The sequence below is a fragment of the Molossus molossus genome, unplaced genomic scaffold, assembly GCF_014108415.1.
Source record: "Molossus molossus isolate mMolMol1 unplaced genomic scaffold, mMolMol1.p scaffold_m16_p_6, whole genome shotgun sequence".
Lineage (NCBI taxonomy): Eukaryota > Metazoa > Chordata > Mammalia > Chiroptera > Molossidae > Molossus > Molossus molossus.
The window spans coordinates 5912357-5928305 of record NW_023425399.1 but is presented as its reverse complement, the minus strand read 5'-3'; the positions used below and the strand labels follow the sequence as shown (position 1 = coordinate 5928305).

Below are 15949 nucleotides of genomic sequence, written 5' to 3'. Positions count from 1 at the left end.
CCTTCCATTGTCACCACGGAAGTGCTGTCATTATTTGCATTTTGCACATCAGGAAGCAGAGGCGGATCAAGCAGACCGGGACGCGGAGTCAGATGGGTCTGACACCACAGTTTCCACGGAAGGCATCCTCAGACGTCCGTGCCGACCTCCTCTTCGGTCCTAGCCGTGCGGTAGGTGCCATGTGTACCTCCACGGGAGTGTGGCACGCATTTCTCTGCAAGGGCAGCCTGGGACTGTCGCGCCTTCAGCGTCCGAGACTGTGGTGCTGCCCAGGCTGTGTCCTCCCTGGTGGCTCCAGCCAATGACTCAGCAGTTGGGGTGCTGGGCCATTTCTGCCCAGTGCAGGGTGCCCCGAATGCCTGTGTCTGCGCTGGGATTCCCCACTGGCTCAGCCCCCCCCTCAGGCGGAGGACCTTCCTGTTCCTTCTGCCCTCTCTCCGGTCCCAGGTCCCAGGTGGAAGACCCTCGGTGGTGGGCAGCTCTGTCACCTCCTCCCACCCCTCCCCTTTATCCGTCACACTCGCCTGCCTCCAGCAAACCTCTGGCACATCGATTGCGTCTCGGTGTCTGCTTCCGGGAGGACCCAAATGGACCATTATTGATTTACCATCAGTACCGTAATGTATGTAAGACTTTCTTTCTAATGGGGTTACGTTTTACTGATCTCACCTTGCACGAAATATCTGTTAAACCAAATTTAAGGTACCTGTTCTGTTTTCCCTAATACCCTTTACATTGATAGATAGTTAAATAAAAATAAAACTGTTAGGAGTCACCAGGGTCCTCTCCCTTTGCCACCCATCTATGATGTCACTCACTGGAAAACTGTCCCCTACATTCTACTGCTGATAAAAGACTTTAGAACGTAAGTCATCTTTGTTTGGTGAGGGAAGAGGCTCGGACCGAACACCAGATGACATCACCTGAAGTCTCCAGTTACCCCTGGAGTTTGTTTCCGGGCGGAACCTAGAAGGGAGAATTCCACACGCGAGGAAAACACTCGGGGAAGGTATCCAGAGATCCAGCCGGATTCTGGACAAGGGAATAAAACTAGCTTCCCAGTGGCGCCTGTATTTTATCACCAGCCCGGACTTGTGTGCCAAGTGGCATGGATGTGGATGAAATGACATTCGATTCCCCCAGCTCTGTGAATCACACCCCGCTGCCTGCCTCACCCACCACGTCTTGCTCATCTTTTAGCCACACTGAGAACAGGCCAGACTTGGGAGCGCACGGCAGCTGGGGTGTACTCAGCAGCGAGGACCAAGCGTAGGTCTCAGATTACTCAGCCCTACCCAAACCACTTCCTTGCTCCTTAGAGAGGAAACAAAAAAATCAGACTGTGGTTTGAACTTTCCTACCATAGAGCACGTTGTGAGCTGGCCCTGGTGGGAAGCTGGTGGACACCTGCTTTTTCAAAGAGGACCGTGAAACCGGGTCCTTCTAATGACGGATTGTCTCTGGCTGGGGAGACAGGGAGCCCAGCGGTGGTTCCCCTCGCCACGGTGAGAGCGCACAGAGGAAACCAGGGGGGATCAACAATCAATGATTTTTGAAGGAAAATGAAATCACGAAATACCACAACCCTCAGTCATGAACCGGAGTGATTCCAAGAATGAAAAATTCTATTTGTTCATTTCCCTTCCTTTCCCACGAAACACATGTTTACACCCTGATAGGCGTTTCATGCTTCCCTGGAGTAAGTCAGTAAGTCCTCAACTCAGTGGCTAATTGAGTCATTTGAGGGAAGAAAGAGAAACTCCAAACACTGTTGGAGTTAATCATTGATTGGCCTACTAGAAGTCATTTCTCAAATCATCCTGGCCCCAGGTACTTCCCACACCTTGAGAATAGGACTTACCTTTTTCCAGAACAGTTTGCTCAGAGGCAGAGAGGAGGGTCCCCCCTTCTGCTTGGCACCCTCCTTTGCTGTTTCTGTGGGTGTAGGATTCTTGGCTGCCCCTTGGGTCTCCTGGGGTACAAAGGTGGCTTTGTCCGACTTGAGGTCTGTTGAGGTGGTGGGTGACTTTTCAGCACCCTGTAGTGTTAAAAAAACATTCAAATGATCTCCAGGCTCCAAAAGGGAAAGATTCTCCCTTTTATAAACATGGGCTGGGGTCATGCATGTTAATTTTCCTCCTTCTCCCTTTTATAAACATGGGCTGGGGACATGCATGTTAATTTTCCTCCTTCTCCCTTTTATAAACATGGGCTGGGGTCATGCATGTTAATTTTCCCCCTCCTCCCTTTTCATAGTTTCCAAAGGTGCTACTATGAATGTGGATTTGTGTTAAAATCTTGGAAAAAGTCAAGATACTTTCCTTTTGGAAGAAAAAAATCTATGGGACTGTTATTTGTCATGTTTTTGTAAGTAACTCATTAGGAAGCAAGGGGATCGGAAGAGGCAGTTGCTGTTAGAATGGTATTTAGTACCGAGGCCACTGGTCTTCAGACGATTTCGATGGTGTTTCCATCAGTAGGAACGTTTTGAACATGCCCCTCCGATACATGCATGTCTGCATGGGGATGTATTGTTTGACTGACTCAGGTTTGAAAAGAAAGAAGGGTTAAAATAAACAGGGTTTAAAATAGAAGTTCTCCTCTTTGGAGATCAGGGATCCGGCCTGTAAGTAAGGATGAGACAGATTGGAGCTCAGTGGAACCATCTTGAGTGGGAAGAGTACCCACAGATCCTATTTCTTCACGTTTGGATGAAATTGAATTGATTGTAATTGACTTAAAACTCAGTGTTCTTTATTTGACCCCTATTTTCTCTCTCTCTCTCCCCTCCCCCTCCCCTGTTCCTCTCTCCTCCCTTCTAAGTGGCCAGCTGAGGTCTAGTCCCAGGACATCTGACTTCCTTGGTGGCAGGGCTGTCATTTCCCATGCGCTGCCTCCTCCGGAGTCATCGGATGAAGGAAGAGTTAGGAGAAAGACCATCTCCATTTTTCTCGACATGATTGAACATTGGCATCACCAGTTTTAACACCCGGCCCGTCTGACCTAACCTCTTTATCTTAAGCATCTTCGTTTTGTGAATTTTGCTCCTGGAGTTTGTGACACAAACCCTTTCAATCCCGGGGATGTCCGATCTTTGACTAAAAGGAAAAAAAAAAATCCGGCAGTAAAACTGGGGTGTGGAAAATTCAGGAAGTCTCAGAGCATTTTTGACACCGGACAGAGTCTTAGAGACCATCTGGGCCAATGCCTGAGTGTTCACAGACAGGGAAACCGAGGCCCACGATCTGCCGGTGTTTATTAGGGGCCCGCAGCCTGGCCTCAGGCAGGACTTGGGTTCCTCGCCGCTGGTCTTTCCATACAGCACACTCTCTCCAAGGATGTTTGCAAAGCACACGAAGTTGACTGTTTGAAGCCATACGCTAGGTGTTCTGGGCTTTTTGGATACGAGGAAGGAGAAATTCTAGAACTTCAGAATCCGGACGGCTTTTGTTTTTGTAACCCTCAAGTGGCTTTGGCTGAATGGGCTGAGCACAGTGACCGGGCAGCCAGGAGCTGGACAGATCCCACAGCTGCTACAGTGTGGGTCACCAAGCACCAGATTTTCGATCAAAACAGCACGGGGTCATGAAGCAACCCAGCTTCTGCTGTGATGACATCGGCAGGACCGCTGCTTGGCTCATCCCAACCCCTTCCTTAGAAATGGGAGTGAGGGTAGCCCCTCGGGGAAACCTGAGTGGGGAGAGGAGCATTTCCCGGCTCGGCAAAAACACTCGGACACCATGCCGGGCCTGTGTGCACGTGGCCACGGCCTTGTGTGCACGTGGAGGGCGCGTGAAAAGGTTTGACCCCGAGGCATTGTCTGTGATGAAACCAAGAAAAAAGGTTCCGATCCAGCCTGAAGGAAAGCCGATGCCCTTATTTTTTTATAAAAATAAACTTATTTCATTTATTAATTCCAGGCTTCTCTACTTTTTTTTTTTTTTTTTACTCTACTAATAGTCTTTTTATAGGAAGGAAAATTGAGACCTAGAGAAATGAACCTAGGCATTAGCCAGAATTGGTAACCATTGTATTTTTATTTTTATATTTTATTTATTATTATTATTATTTTTAATCCTCACCTGAGGGTATTTTTCCATTGATTTTCAGAGAGGGTAGGAGCAAGGGAGGGAAGCGGAGAGAGAGAGAGAAACATCAATCCGAGAGAGACACATTGATTGGTTGCTTCTTGTACAACCTTGACAAGGGCCCGGGATCTAATCGCAACCAAGGTACGTGCCCTTGACCGGAATTGAAGCCATGACTCTTTGGTCCATGGGCCAACGCGCTAACCACTGAGCATCTGTTTTGTTTGTTGTTTGTCTTTTTACAGCAAAACTAGAAGATAATATTCCATCCTTGAATTTGCTTGGATTTCTACTTTTCTGCCCTAGGTTACAATAAATTCAAGAAGAATGATTTTAACCACACCTCCTATAATCAACCACAAGGTTCATTGATAGAATCTGGTTGGTCAATTTCAATGGCCCTACTTTCCGATCTTTCTGGAAAACAGGATCATCAAATGAAGAAAATAAATAAACTGTCCTATGCATTGAGGCAAGAGCCAAAGAGATCTACCAAACCGCTGCATAAATGAGGATGAATAACATTTGGGAATCGTCCCCTTATTCAACTTTTACATAAAAAACAGACTGAGTGTAGCTCAAGGCGAAACCCGAAAGTCCCTGCAGGTGAATTACAGAATCCCAGAAAGGGACACCTGCTCTCCACCTTCCAGTGGTCAGAATCCTGGCCTGCCCCAACTTGCAACCCAGTGGCAGGATGTGAGGCCGATGATTCGGCGAAGTCTTAGGAATACTAGACTCGAGGGGTCCGCTGAGGGTGTGGGGAGAGAGTCTGGATATGGCATGAATGTCGTCAGGAAATGCAGATCTGGGGCTGGGGGTGGTTATCTTACGTTTCCAAGGCCCCTACCCGCCGAGGCTCCAAGGGAGGGCTCGGCTCCGAGAGGGGGCTCGGCTCCAGTCCTTCGTACGAGATCTATGCTGTCTCACTAACTGTTACCAAATGGTCTCCCCACACCACACACAGTACCACTACTTTTTAACGTCCCCCTGCCATGGCAATATCCATCACTCACCCCTTTCTCTCTTTACGGAACAAAAGAAGCCTGTATGGACATTGAAGGGTGGCTTCCTAACGCATTTATGCAAATATAGAATCAGCAATGAGAATTTTCTATGGGGCTTTTATTTGCATATACAATCCTGGGACTATCACATCCAGCTGGGGCAATTTTTTTAATAAGTTCATTCAATCGAGTGGAGAATGCTTGATATTTTAGACAAATTTCCAAGTCTGCTGACTCAATTCAAGGGTCTTTTTAATGGATGGTTGCAGACAAACACTGGTGTCACCCGAGTCATTGGAAGAGTGAAATCTCCCCAAACGAGGTCATGGAGATAGACTCGTTCTGCCCATTCACTGTTTCGTCCCACCGGGGCCTTTATGTGGGTTCAGTATAAGCTTAGTCAGTGCTGGCGTGGATGGAACAGATCACAGAAAGATCAAACTGTTATCTTTGAGGTTAGACGAGCATTTCCCAAAGTGTAGAAAGCATGCCGTTGATGGTTATCAGAGATGATCTGACATTGCACAGAGATATGACACGAAATGACACTCGAGGTATGAGAACCGAAAATTCTTGGTCTGCTGCTGTTACGTCTTGAACATTTCTCGACTGTCGGCTAATTAATTGCCTTTCAATGCAGCTAGAAAGGGTGTGAGACTCAGAGCTTAACACAAACAAGACCTGATGTATTTGATATATATATATATATTTATTTTTGTGGCATCTTTTTAAATTAGCCATATTAATAGTTACCTTTCTCTAAAGGTATTTGGGTCGGAATTGGGTCAACTTCAATATGAAATCAAGTAGATAATAGTATATATGATAACAGAGATGAACGTGGCATGCACACTTTCAACATTTGGGAAATACTGGGTTAGAAGAATAATTTCCGAACCCTGGTCCACACTAGGAAGAGACTAATCTGAGATGGTTACAGCTCTGGAGACTTTAAAAAAATTTAACTGAAATTCGATTCACAGAGTCTTGATGCTCCCTTTCCTGACCCCAACCACCCAAGGCTCCGTCTTCACTGGAGCGGAGCTGGGTGGGTACGAAATGGTGAAGACCAGGGTTCTGTCCCCGCTTTTAGTTTGACCAAATACAGACCTTATGCCTAAAGAACTTTCTAAAGGTGAGCCCTAGCCGGGGGCTATGCAGGTGTTTTTTCTTGGCGCCCTTCACAGGGGTCTCGGACATCTTCTGCCCAGCTTGCCCGTCGGAGACACTTTCTGCTTTGCGTGCCTTTGGGCAACAGCGGTCACCGTTTAGAACTTCGTTTGAAACAAAACCATTTCTCCTCATTGTTTTTAAGTTCATTAAAACACCTCGACAAGTAACCGCTGGTGTGTGACCTCCATCCCCCAACCCCAAGACGCCATGTGACTGTCTGTCTCCTTGAAACTCTTACAGATGATTTGCCAAAGGGCATGGTCCATGTCAGGTGCATACGGATTTTCAACAGGGCGACCTGGTGAAATGACCCCAATGAACAGCTCCTTTCGCTAAAGACAATGATGGGACATTTCAACTTTGTCCACATGACATACAATATCCAGATGGAAAAAAATCTTCAAAGTCAAAAAGATAATACAGTCCCTACTTGATGGTTTTAGATATCTAAATGGTACTGTCCCATGGGAAAGAAAAAAAAAAATGATTTGAAGGCAAATGATTGATTTTTGCATCCTAGCATCAAGGCAAATACTGCTACTAAGTGACTTTCATTCCCAAACGAATCTCCTTGTATTCAGTATCAGCGACACAGTATCACCCACAAAAATGTTAGCCGACTTCTAGATGGGCAGATCTCCCAGGCAAAAGACGTTTCTAGTATGAGCCAGCCCACCGAGCCAAAGTAGGGAGACATTAGAACTGAATAGCCCAGCTACGTCCATTCAGAATTGTTGACTCAAGTTACAAACGGCAGCCCATTTTTGGTAGGCTGTGTAGTGTGCGAAACACCTCCCAGGGCCAAATGGCAAGATGGACCAATGGCATAGACATTTCAAAAGTATGATTCCAAGAACTTCAGTGGAAAAGGTGTTCAAAAGGCAAGGTCTGAGAACCAGGGTTGTAGAAAGAGTCTGTTGGTGGGTGTCACGGACAACCTACATTCACAAAACCCTCTTTTGAGACCTGGCTCCACCAGTAGGGACCCCACAACTGTTTGGGCAGGACAGTGAGATTTTATCAACTAGGCCTGTTCAGCTGGGACCACATTCTGTGTGGAGGATGCGTCGTGGTGTGTGAGCAGCTGAAAGGCCATCTGAACATCAGGCCACTGAAGCCACAAAACACACCCACACACCCCGCTATTTAGAACACATTGTGTAGGTGACCTCAATGCAAAACACAGACCCAAACATTCATTGAACTTGACCCTGGCTGCCTTATAGCCAAAGAAGAATTTTATAGGAAAACACATGTAGATGTCTCAGGTATCTGCTCTTTCAATAAAAGAAAAACAATTCTGGAGGACCCAGCCAATACCAGACCAATGTAATCACAGTGTTCTCTGCCTTCCAGTGATCATGGAACGGGGGGTCCCCTACATCTGAGTAGAGCTCCATGGTGACCAGGCATTGTCAAGTGTTCACTCATTCCTGGGCTGGGGAGATAGAATGTTTGCTGTCCCCATTTTACAGATGTGGAGATCTGGGTTCAGACAGGTTAGGGTCACACAGCTATGGAGTAGCAGGACCAGAGCTGAGATGTAGGTCTTCTGAGACAAATTCTAGGATCCTTTTCATAACTTAGCTCCTTCAAATACAGGTAGCAGATGTGTCGGGCTGGCCAAGCTATTTATTGGGTCCCAGTGTCTTTCAAAGCACTTTCAGTTAACAAAGGAAGGATGCAAGACCCTTAGCTGTCACCAGGCTAAACTTTCCTCGGGGGTCTGTGAGTATGAGACCACGTGGTCCACCAGAGATAATCAGGCCTGTCCATTATGAAGGGAAAACATCTCTAGCAAGTAGTCATTCTAAATAAAATTTATTTTGAGGGGAACTGGCTGAATTTCCAGTATGAGAGTGGAAAATACCCAGGTTCCCTAGGGCATCCCTACTGCTGTCCAGGCTTCTGCAGTGGGGGCGTCCGCTGGTGACTCTTATTTCATCAAATAATTGCCGGTGCAGTGGGATTTATTTTTTCAAAGGACATGAAAAACAAAGAGCATATTTTTTTAGAGACCAAAGATACAGCAGCCTTTACTTCTGTTTTAAATTGAGTCTCACCCCTTCCTCATGGCCATGAGGTAATTTTTACTATATTCCCTGGGTCTTGCTACATTTCAAAAGACTAAGATAATTATCAGTATTCTGTTCTTATTCTACCTAAGAAATAAGTTATTGTGACATTATTTAGTCAGATTTGGCATGCATTTCAAGTTTCCCACAAAAATTTTTCTTAAAATGCCATCAACATAAGTGAAAAATTTAATCTAACAGAGCTATTAAATTGCTAAATATGTATATATGTGCGTATGCACACACGTGCACACACACACACACATACCCACAAATTCCAGAAACAAAGAAGCAGACACCGATTCGAACCCAATTCTACACACAAATCCAAACACACTTCAAACTACCTACCGTATCTTCCAGGTCTTTTTTTGTTTCAGCTTTGTTAGGCGAAACCTTAAAAGTTTGAGAAAACCAACTGTTAAAACTTATAACTCTTTAGGGTGATTTTTATTTTATACACACACAGTGTTTAGGTCTGCTCAGTACACTATATAGATAAAGAATGTAATCAGAAGTCCTTCAGTCTAGTAGAAACCCAGAGACTTCTGGTATACCTAGGTATGCCAAGTGAACAAAAATGAATGTTTTATAATAAAATGCGTCAGATCTCATACATTCCCCAAGAGTTTGACCACAATAACAAAACTGATGCCTGGCCTGGCTGGTGTGGCTCAGTGGTTGAGTGTCAACCCAGGCATCAAGAGGTCACTGGTTCGATTCCCGGTCAGGGCACATGCCCAGGTTGTGGGCCAAATCCCCAGTGGGGGGTGTGCTGGAGGCGGCCAATCGATGTTCTCTCTCATTGAGGTTTCTATCTCTCTCTCCTTCTCCCTTCCTTTCTTTTTAAAATCAATGAAGGAGCCCTGACCGGTTTGGCTCAGCGGTTGGAGCGTCCGCCTGCGGTACAGAGAGACCCGGGTTCGGTTCCCACTAAGGGCACGTACCTCGGTTGCAGTTTGTCCCCGGCCCTGGTTGGTCGTGTGGGTGGCAGCCACTCGATGTGTCCCTTCACATCGATGTTTCTCTCTCTGTCTCTTCCTCTCTCTCCCTCCCGCTCTAGCTGAACAAAAAATGGAAAAATGTCCTCAGGTGAGGATAAAAAAAAAAAAATAAAAAAAATAAAATCAATGAAGGAAAAAAAATGGATGCGTGGAATGCCACAGACTTTCCATCCGATTCTGCCACAAATCCAAATGCATGCACAACCCTTTGGTGTTTGTGGCGACCTTATTGTTTTTTTGGGGGGTGATTCTTCTGGTTAGTCTTGGCCTTTGGAAATAGCCCAAACACACTTGGAGCTGTCTGCTTAATGACACTTCATTCCCAGCCCTTTTCTGAGTATCTGGCATGTGGCAGGCCGTGGGCTCTGCCCTGGAGGTCAGAGATGAGCAAGCAATGCGACACAGGGGTCCCTGCCTCCATCCAGGGTAAATGGTAGACTGAGCTGGAACAACACGGAAAGTGGTTTCTACAGCTTTATTTGCCCCGTGAATGTCAACACTGCTTTAGTGGGTTAATAACCCAAGGACGTATTCTCCAGTAATTTTCATGATCCATGGCCACCCAACTGCAACTGAGTTCCATTACGACATAGCTCACGTTATGGAGTTTGGGCACCCGTGGTCCCCATTTCTGAAGCCTCCCGCATCGAAAGCCTGGCAGAACCCAGTTTCCTTGCAAAAACACATCTTGTCGCTGTTCTCCAGTATCCCAGCTGCATCGTTCAGAACAATGACACTCCAAAGTGTATCATTCTTAGCACAACAAAACTTTTGAGCAATAGAATTGAGGGGAAAGGAAGGAACGAACTTACCAGTGTTTTAAAGAAGCTCATGATGGAATTGTTATCCTCAGTTATATCTCCTGTCTGGGGGCCCTCCTTGGCAACCTCCAGCTCTTTGGGGTCCCCCGGGAGAGAGCAACTCGCAGGTGTGATTTCCTGTCCTTCGTCTTTGCCTTCAACTATGCCCTAGGAGCAAAGCAGAGTTTTCACAGTTGCAACTTGTTGAATGTGGACTCTCCAAGTCAGATTTCTGCTCCGCACCCCTTTCTGCCTTGCCCCCTAATTCCAGCCATACTTCATCTGCCCACGGGTGTGTAGAACAATCAGGAGCTTATGAGAGTCCCTCTTCCTTCCCCTCCCCCTCTTTCTCACATCCTCAGCATTTGCAGTTAGCTGGAGGGACATTGTTTGGAGCCGAGGCCACAAACACAGCCCTGCTCGCTGCAGTCCAGACAAGAACCCTTTCTCCCAGTCCCGCCAAGAGGTTGGGTGCGATGCCCATGCTCTCCGGCTCTGCGGTCTCCCAGTGCAATGATCCCCAGAGACGCGTCTGTTTGAGTTCTCACAGGCTACACAATGATGAATCCTGTCGACTAAAAAAAGTGCTTATATTTGAGAAGAATGATGATGTTGTCAGGATCTGGCTGTTCAGTGGTGCCAGGAAAGCGATATGGGGACTGAGTTTCTCCTTTAACTCCGCCGGGGGTAGGATGCATTCCGACTCTATTTTCCTGTCCCAGGCGCTCCTAGGTCCCTGGGTCAAGCCGCGGCCATCTCTCCACCCCACGACTGCAAGGGCCCCGCCCCCCTGTCTGCTTGAATTCTTGGCCACTCTCACCCACTGTTGACTCAGCAGACCTCACCCTCCCGCGCCTTCCCGCCCCCCAAAGGCTTCCTATGGCCTGTGGCGTCAGTCGCCCATCCGTGCCCAGTCCGGCCCACGTCCACCTGTCCGGCCTCTGTGCAGCTCTCTCCTCCCTCCACTCTCTCCGGCCCCGTTGCTCGGAGTCTCTCGAACAGACTGAAAGCTAGCTCCACCGCAAGGCTTTCTGTCTGCAACGTTCTCCCCCCTGTGCCTGAGTAATTTCTGTCCATCCTTCACGTCCTCACCTCCCCCTGCCTCTCTGGACTTTTTTTTTTTTTTTTTTTAAATCCTCACCGGAGGGTATCTTTCCTTTTATCTTCAGACAGAGCGGGAGGGAGGGAGGGAGACAGAGAGGGAGAGAGAGAGAGAAACATCGATGTGAGAGAGACACATTGACTGGCTGCCTCCCACACGACCCCAGCCAGGGCTGGGGACTGAACCACAACTGAGCTACGTGCCCTGGACCGGGACTGAATTCGAGACCCTTGGATCTGTGGACCGACACTCTAACCGCTGAGCCAAACGGGCCAGGGCTCCCTGTCCTTTCTAAGATGCCCCTTGCCCTGTCCCGTCTTTGCTGTTACAACATGTTTCTTTATTTGCTCAGAATCTGCCCCTTTCTGCCCCCCCCCTGAAGGTTTGACGAAGGCGGGGTTTACATCAGTGTGCTCGCTGCTGCCTCTTTAGTACCCGGGGCAGGGAGGCCCACGGCGGGCATCCACTCAAGAGGGGCCATTTGACTCCTTCACAGACGACTGGAAGGAAGTAAACGTGATGTACGTGGGTGGTGCTACTGTATCAGCTCATTTTCCCACGGAGCACAAGAGTGCAGTTCGCAAGACCCTGGGTCTGCGCCATTCTTCACGTCGCACGGGGTCCTCTGTTGTTCGGTTGTGACACTATTCACTGCCTAATACCCCTATGGATGGGAATCTACGGTGCTGAAGGCTTCACTTCTAGGATGCTATAACCGTGTTTGAATCCGTCATGTGTATCTATATTCCCTTTGGGTAAGGTCCCAGCAGTGAAACTTCTGGGTCCAGAGTATGCACATTTTACAACTTTATAAATATTCTTACACGTAAAAGGAAGATTTCACTTGGAAGGTCCCCTAGGGGACGACTGGGGGTCTGCAGGGCTGTTCGGTTCATTGGCAGGGGTGGTAGGTGGTACACAAAACACGTCCAAGGTAGGCAGCCCCGTGCTGGGCTGTGGGTTAACCGTGGGGGCTTGACCTAGAGGGGGGTGAAGTGAGGGAGAGCTGAGTCGCTGACTCCCCCCAAATACAAATAAACCAATCAACGTAACACACGACTCAGGCAATGCAGACTGAGAGGGAGAAACTGAAGAAGACGAGGGAACGGGCTTCTTTAAGAGGCTGTGTGTGGGGGGTGCAGGGGAGACAACTGTTCTGGAAGGTTCGGACCCTGAGGCTGGGTCAGCTCTCTGGGCCTCTCTGGTCTCACAGCTCATGGGCTGGGGCCCGAGTGCTCACAGGGAATGGAAGGGTCTACGTCTAGGTCACCCTGCTTCCCAGGACTAAACACAAAGGAGCATGTACTGAGCTTCTCGGAAATAACACGGAATGCAGCAAAGTCAACTGAAAAGGAAATGAGCTGGTAGAACGTCAGGTGATCCTCATGGACCAGGTCGGGTCTGCATGGACAAGGCTGGCGTCAGGGAGAAGCTGCCACAGTGGGTCTCCTCTGAATGAGGGTGAGGGGACCCTAGGACTTCTTCACTGAAGAAAGGAACTCTGGCTGGGGGGACAGGGCGCCCCAGAGCTCAGGAAGAGAGGAGCCCTCCAGCCTCCCTGGGGCACTTGCCCAGCCGCCTGAAGATGCTCTCCCGTTCCTGACTCCCCAGGTGCAGGGACTTGGAAGGAAGAGGCTGGCAACCTGAAAATGCCCACGGACACTGACCGGAAAGAATTCTCTCAAAAAGCCGCCTCTCTCAGCCAAAGTGTCGTCTAACAGCACAGAGCTTCCGAACAGAACTGCCCTGCATCAGCCAGGCACCAACTATGTGAATCAACCCTCATTTCAAGGTTAAAAAGTAAAAAAAAAAAAAGCATTCTAGGGCAGGGCTGGAAGGGTAAGGACGAAGACCCACGAGAAAGTCTGGAATAGGGAGATCAGGCAGCGCGTGGTGTGAACGTGTGAGGGTTACCTATGCGCACGCGGTGCAGTATTCTGCAGCCATGATTGTTCTAGGAACGCGTAATGAGAAGGAAAAGTGTCCATGACGATAAGAAACATGGCCCATCTTCATGTGTCAGGCTCAATGCCAAGCTAGTGAAACATCTCATTTAATGCTTAGAACGACCCCATGCAGTATGTACTATTTGTAATTTCGTATTTACTGATGAATAAACTGATGCATGAGAAGAACGAACAACTTGTCTGTGGTCACAGAGTAGAGCTGGGATGTGACCCCACACTCAAATGATTTCAGGGGCAAAAAGCTTTTTCATTGACTGGCGGGGGGGAGAGAGGGAGATATGAGTTTGTTGTTCCACTTATTTATGAATTCACCGGTTGATGGTTGATTCCTGTATGTGATTTGACTGGGGATCAAACCTGCAACCTTGGTGTATCAAGGTTGACTCTACCCAGGGCCAAAAAGTTTGTTTATTTTATTTTATGAAATATGTTTTCATTGGTTTTTTTAGAGGGGAAGGGAGAGAGAGAGATAGAAACATCGATGTGAGAGAGATACATTGATTGGCTGCCTCCTGCACGCCCCCTATTGGGGATTGAGCCTGCAACCTGGGCATGTGTCCTGACCGGGAATCGAACCGGGACCTCTCAGTCCATGGGACGGCGCTCCATCCACTGAGCCACACCGGCCGGGCCTATAAGCTTGTTTAAAGCACCACACTGCATTGCCTCAGTCATCCCCCTTCCTCCAGGTGTTTACTTAAATATCATCTTCTCTGGACTGCAGGCCGATGCTCTAACCGCTGAGCCAAACTGGCTAGGGCAATATCATCTTCTCGCCAAAGGTTTTTCTATTTTAATTTCCTTTGCCTCTATTCCTTTTCCCTGCTATATATTGTTCCCATTTTCGTCATCATCCATATACAACACAGTTTACCCAAAGACATATGGGAATGTAGCGTATCATAAAGGTAACACTTCACATCTATCAAAGCGAAGAAGGACTTTTAAATAAATGATGTCAGGACAACAGGTGACCATCTGAAAAAAAATTTAACTTGTCATTAGTCAATCATAAAATAGGATAAAATCCAAATGAGTAACAATACTAGAAGAAAACATGGGAAAAGTCTTCTATAATTTTGGATCAAGAAGCCTTTTGCAACGGACTAAAAACCCAGAAGTTACGATAAGAAAGATTGAGACCGAAAACGGCCACATGTTTGGAAGCATTCCTCTGGGAGCCAGAAAGAGACACAGGCACACGTTCAGACAATGCTGTTTTCAGTGTCAATTAATTCAGCCCTGATGAAGGGCTGACATTTCAGCGTTATTGACTGAAAGTCAAGAAAAGAATACATTCTTCTGTCCAGAAACATCACATCTAAGAGCTGATGCTGACCCTCCATTCACACACGTGTGAAATAACAAATGTACGAGGTGAGTCCCTGCAGCGAGGTCTCAGCAAATGTTTGGAAACCAGCCACACGCCATTAGGAAGGTCCTGGTTAAATACTCTCAGTACATCCATTCAAGAGAAAACTCCAGTAGGTATTGCAAAGGAAGAAGCAGTACGGCTGTAGAGAGAAGAGCTCTCTGTACAGACGTGAAAAGCAGCATCAGCTGAGAGAGTGTACAGAGTCAAAAACAAAAAACAAAAAAGAAAGAAGAACTTATGCTTGTATTTACTTTGTGTATGTCCAAAGAAACCCTAGAAGGATACATTTAAAAATACAAAGAATGCCCAGCTGGTGTGGCTCAATGGTTGAGTGTCGACCCATGCACCAAGAGGTTGCCGGTTCGATTCCTGGTCAGGGCACATGCCCAGGTTGTGGGCCAGATCCCCAGTGTGGGGCATGCAGGAGGCGGCCAGTTGATGTTCTCTCTCATCGATGTTTCTGTCTCTCTCTAAAATCAATAAAAACAAACAATGATTATCTGTTGGGTGGCATTGGTAGGCAAGGATACCATTTCATCATTTCTTTTTTTTTGTTTTATCCTCACCCGAGGACATTTTTCCATTTTTTGTTCAGGTAGAGTGGGAGGGAGAGAGAGGGACAGAGAGAGAAGAGAGAAACATCGATGTGAAGGGACACATCGAGCGGCTGCCACCCGCACGACCAACCAGGGCCGGGGACAAACTGCAACCGAGGTACGCGCCCTTAGCGGGAACCGAACCCGGGTCTCTCTGGACCGCAGGCCGACGCTCTAACCGCTGAGCCAAACCGGCCAGGGCCCATTTCATCATTTCTTAATTTTCATGAAAAATTACAGTGAAAACAAAACGTGGGCTACTCATTCAAATTTAAAAAAATATCCCGAGGGCCAGCCTAGACTTGGCTGGAAGACGGTTCACCCCTCAGCCCCGGTTTGTGGCCTGTGCCTTAAATACGGGGTTGTTGGGAGGCTCTTTGGCCTTCAAGACAAATACGGTTTTGCTATTCTTCTCGCCTCCAGATCGTTCTCAGAGAACAGACATCGCAGACGGACCCGCACACGTTCCCCAGCCAGCATTTGGAGCCTCCTTCGGGCGACAGGTGTTCCTGACGTCAGCCTGCTTCTGCTCCGTGCGGAGGAAGCCTATATATCTTTCTCCTTTCTGCTGACTTCAAAGCGCAAACAGACAGGAACACGGGTTCGATGATGACAATTTGTCATGTTGAAAAATAGCGCCGCCTTCGCCTAATTTGATTGTCTGTGATAAAACCCACATGGAACTCGGGGCGCCTTCTTTCAACCGCCCGTTATCGACTGGATCCCGGGCTCCTTTAAGCAGAGTCGACGTTGTCAAAGTGA

The 15949-nt window shown here is 47.7% G+C and overlaps 1 protein-coding gene across 1 annotated transcript in view; it reads right to left on the bottom strand.

Moving 5' to 3' along the window:
* The window catches only part of BCAS1 (brain enriched myelin associated protein 1), a 68792-nt gene that overhangs the window by 24485 nt on the left and 28358 nt on the right, over positions 1-15949 (bottom strand). Inside the window, exons 5-8 of the mRNA XM_036245287.1 lie at positions 10160-10315; positions 8695-8739; positions 6206-6340; positions 1862-2038 (exon numbers count right to left, since the gene is read on the bottom strand). Coding sequence (XP_036101180.1) covers positions 1862-2038; positions 6206-6340; positions 8695-8739; positions 10160-10315 — 513 coding nt within the window. The remainder of the gene's footprint in view (positions 1-1861; positions 2039-6205; positions 6341-8694; positions 8740-10159; positions 10316-15949) is intronic.